Source organism: Plectropomus leopardus, unplaced genomic scaffold, assembly GCF_008729295.1.
Source record: "Plectropomus leopardus isolate mb unplaced genomic scaffold, YSFRI_Pleo_2.0 unplaced_scaffold28942, whole genome shotgun sequence".
Taxonomy (NCBI): Eukaryota; Metazoa; Chordata; class Actinopteri; order Perciformes; family Serranidae; genus Plectropomus; species Plectropomus leopardus.
The window spans coordinates 1-3568 of record NW_024631537.1 but is presented as its reverse complement, the minus strand read 5'-3'; the positions used below and the strand labels follow the sequence as shown (position 1 = coordinate 3568).

Sequence of the window (3568 nt, the reverse complement as noted above, 5' to 3'; positions counted from 1 at the left end):
TGTTTTTTACTTTGATTTATGGAACAATTATTATTCATCCGGAAAAAAATCAGCCCATTTGTTAGAAAGGAATTTCAGGTCAGTAGTGTTTCCTTTTTTTCTCTGAATCTTTGAACTGAATCTTTTTTTTTTTTTTTTTTTGGCCAAGCAGTCACATACAAACATTCAGTTTTCCATGGCCAAACTTTCACTACCGATCTAACTTCCAGCACAACTGGACAACCCAAAAAAAGCACAAGTCAGGCCCAGCTATTTCCAGCACGGAGGCATAAAAAACTGTCGTCACTTCTTGGGTATTAATTTAATTGCACAAGTATATTTTCTATTAATTTGAATTGTAAATTACATGTACAGTCACGACTGATCTAAGTCCCAGTGTGTTCTGTTCATTAACGCAGAAGTTATTTCCTTTTTTTTATTTTTTCCAGAAAAAAAAGTCATTCTCTCCTGGAGACCCTGAAAAATCAGTAAAAAAATCTATTGCATACCCCATGATACTACCTGAATTTCAGGTCAACATCACTTGCTGGGATTTACTCAGGTACTGTAAATATTCATACTGAGTTTTTCCATGTTATGCCACTTTATAGTTCTACTCCAAGACCAGAGGCAAATATTGCACTTTATTGCTCAACATTTCTTTGACGGCTTTACAGATTCAGGTTAATACAAAGTATAAACTAATAAATGACAGCTGATTGTGTTATCACAGGTATGCAGCAGTGTACAGGCATCGCTCGACCACACAGCAGCCGAAGCTGCTGCGTGACACCTCCATGTCCTGGACGATTTGCCACGTTTTGGTCTTTTCATCGTAGCGTTCCACCTTACAGATGTTGCCATGATTGTCGTACCCTCCAACCACATATAGCTGGTCCTCCAACACGGCGATGCCAAAGCTGCTGCGAGGGCTGATCATGGGATTCACCAGGCTCCACTGGTCTGAGAGGGGGTCATAGGCGATGACTCTCCTCGTATGTGAGAAGTCTCTGTAGCCACCAACCTATGAAGACAGAGCATTTAAATGTTTAACTCACAAAAAAATTACAATGGAAATATACTCCATTACAACTGAACAAAAAAGCTCAACCCCCATGTTACAATATTTTTAACAATAGCCTCCAAAAAAAGTTATTAAAATATGTCAACGTTGCTAACAATTGCACCACCATGCTGCCCTTGTTAATTTATATTTTATGTCATTTTTATAGTATAAATTTATTTTTTGCAACACAGGATTAAAATTCTGTTTATTTTTTGCCCAAAAACAGTCCAATTTAAAAAAAAAAAAAAAATTCTCAAAAAGTGAATTATTGAAGAATATACCGCCCCAAATTCTCAAAAACACCCGCCCCCATGAACTAAACAAAATGACACATCTATGTTGGATTTCAGTCCATTCATTTCATATCTGTCAGAGTTTGTTGACATCAGTGCTCTGCTTACGACATATATTTGGTCTTTGTAGGCGATGGCCCGTGTTGCATTATACCCGTTTCCCATGGGGGTGATCAGCGTCCAGCGATCGGTTTGAGGATCGTAGCACTCAGCAGTTGACAGGGGTCCAACCCTGCTGAAGCCACCGAAAATGTACACCTAGGAAAAATTCAAGTTATTTTTGGCCACTACCAAATTCTGCATCATTGCAACTGGATAGCTGCTGTTGGATTGTTCTTTAAGGTCTTCAGTTCCTCCTACCTTGCCGCGTAGCGTCGCGGCACTGGCATTGCACCTGTGCTCATGCATTGGTGCGATCAGAGTCCACAGGCTGGTCTCTGGCTGGTATCGCTCTGCTGTCTTATGTGTCCCATTTTGATCACAGCCTCCCAGGGCGTATATGCAGCCATCAAGCATGACCACGCTGACGTAGCAGCGGGTTGAGCACATTGGCCTCACCTCTTGCCAGGTTTTGGAGATGAGGTCGAGCTTTTGTACACTGCTTAAATATTTATTACAATCACGACCTCCGACACAGTAGACAAATCCATCGAGGAGGACGCAACCGTGGAACGCTCGACGAGCATCCCTGCTGTCTTTCACCTTCACTCTCACCCAGCGGTCAGCTCGAACATTGTACAAGTCGATCCTGCTGGTTGGAGTATAATTCATCCACCCGCCGATAGCCAACAGCACAGCAGAGGGAAGGCGTGTGCGGGTCAGAGGTCCCCTCATATTGGACTCCATCAGGGTCTGCGTGGCGTGGTTCACCATGGTCATGCATGACGGACTCATCCTCACCAGAGCGTTCGGAGTCACAGTATAAACCAAGTAATTACTGGACATTAACAGCAGGCGCACCTGGACAGAGACAAACAGACTCATAGAGATACTGATTCCAGAAATGACCAGTTGGAGGCAAAAAAATCCCTTGTTTACCAAACAAAAACAGTAAGCTGAGTTTAAATCATCATCCATTTTTTAAAGCTTGCTTGTTGTCTGTTTGTGACAATTGAAACAAGGGATTACGGACAGTTCTCATGAATGTGTGGATAAACAGAATTAAAAGTTTTCCTCTTTCATTGTTTTACAACATTGATCAAAAGGATTTAATGTCACAGAGCTTTTTTTTTTCGACAATAACAATGTTTCCCCGGTTAGTAAAACAGTTGACCAATGAGAGATTTATTGGCAGGAACGGGGGCGTCATCCTCATGTGCCACAGTCACAGAATTAGTGACATTGGTGCAAAATTGAGATAAAACTAGAATTACCACCTTATTTCAGTTTACATCGATGTCTGTGCAGACTTTTATGAAGCAAAGACAGTTGACAATACTTAAAAAATGGATGTTGCTGCAAAGATGCTCCGAATTCTGAAACATGGATGCTTCACAAAAACCTTTAACCCGACAGCAGAGAAGATCCTACAATCAGCACAGTTTCAAGGTGGACTCTTAAGACTAGTGTCACCAGTTCGGTATCTGATCAAATGTCTTCCCTTCTGTTACTGAGTCACGGTATTGAGGGATGGCCTGGAGTGTTTTTGCAGAACATCATGATGTCGCAGTGACTCTACTTTGTCCTTTGTCACCACTGCAGCATTTTTTCCTATTGGAAAATTGTGTGAAAATTTGTCCAATCGGTATCTGAATTGTAGAGCTGTGGCCAAAAACATGTTTTTTGATGACACAGTGACCACGGAATCCAATTGTTCATTTCTGAGGTATCATATTCACAGGAATGGGACAAATGAACAAATGAATGGACAACCCAGAGACATAATGCCAAGGCTAATGCCGGAGCGGAGGCATAAAAATGGACGCAAGATTTGCGACTTCGATTGTCAAGAACAACAAATACTTAATTGTTCCTAGAAACCACCAGTGCAGTTTCGTTGTTGATTGACAATGATGTCTACGTGATGGATAAGTCACCAGTTCGTAACTAGTTTGGGCCAAACGACACAACATAACCCAACTCCCAAACTGCCGCCTAAAGAACATAGTCAATGAAAATGGCAGTTTAGTTGGATCATTAGGCTAAAAAAATGAAATAATTCTGTTGCAGCCACCTGTTACCTTGCTCAGCAGCGTGGCCAGGTGACCCCTGCGTTCCTCAGGTGCGTAGT

The 3568-nt window shown here is 41.8% G+C and overlaps 1 protein-coding gene across 1 annotated transcript; it reads right to left on the bottom strand.

The window, feature by feature from the left end:
* Positions 1–526: 526 nt before the first annotated feature.
* LOC121938240 (kelch-like protein 10) lies at positions 527–3563 on the bottom strand (the record flags this gene model as incomplete). Its single annotated transcript, XM_042481511.1, has 4 exons — positions 527–1003; positions 1447–1596; positions 1699–2298; positions 3519–3563. Coding segments are annotated over 4 exons (1092 nt in total), but the record flags the coding sequence as incomplete, so codon positions are not given.
* Positions 3564–3568: the final 5 nt, after the last annotated feature.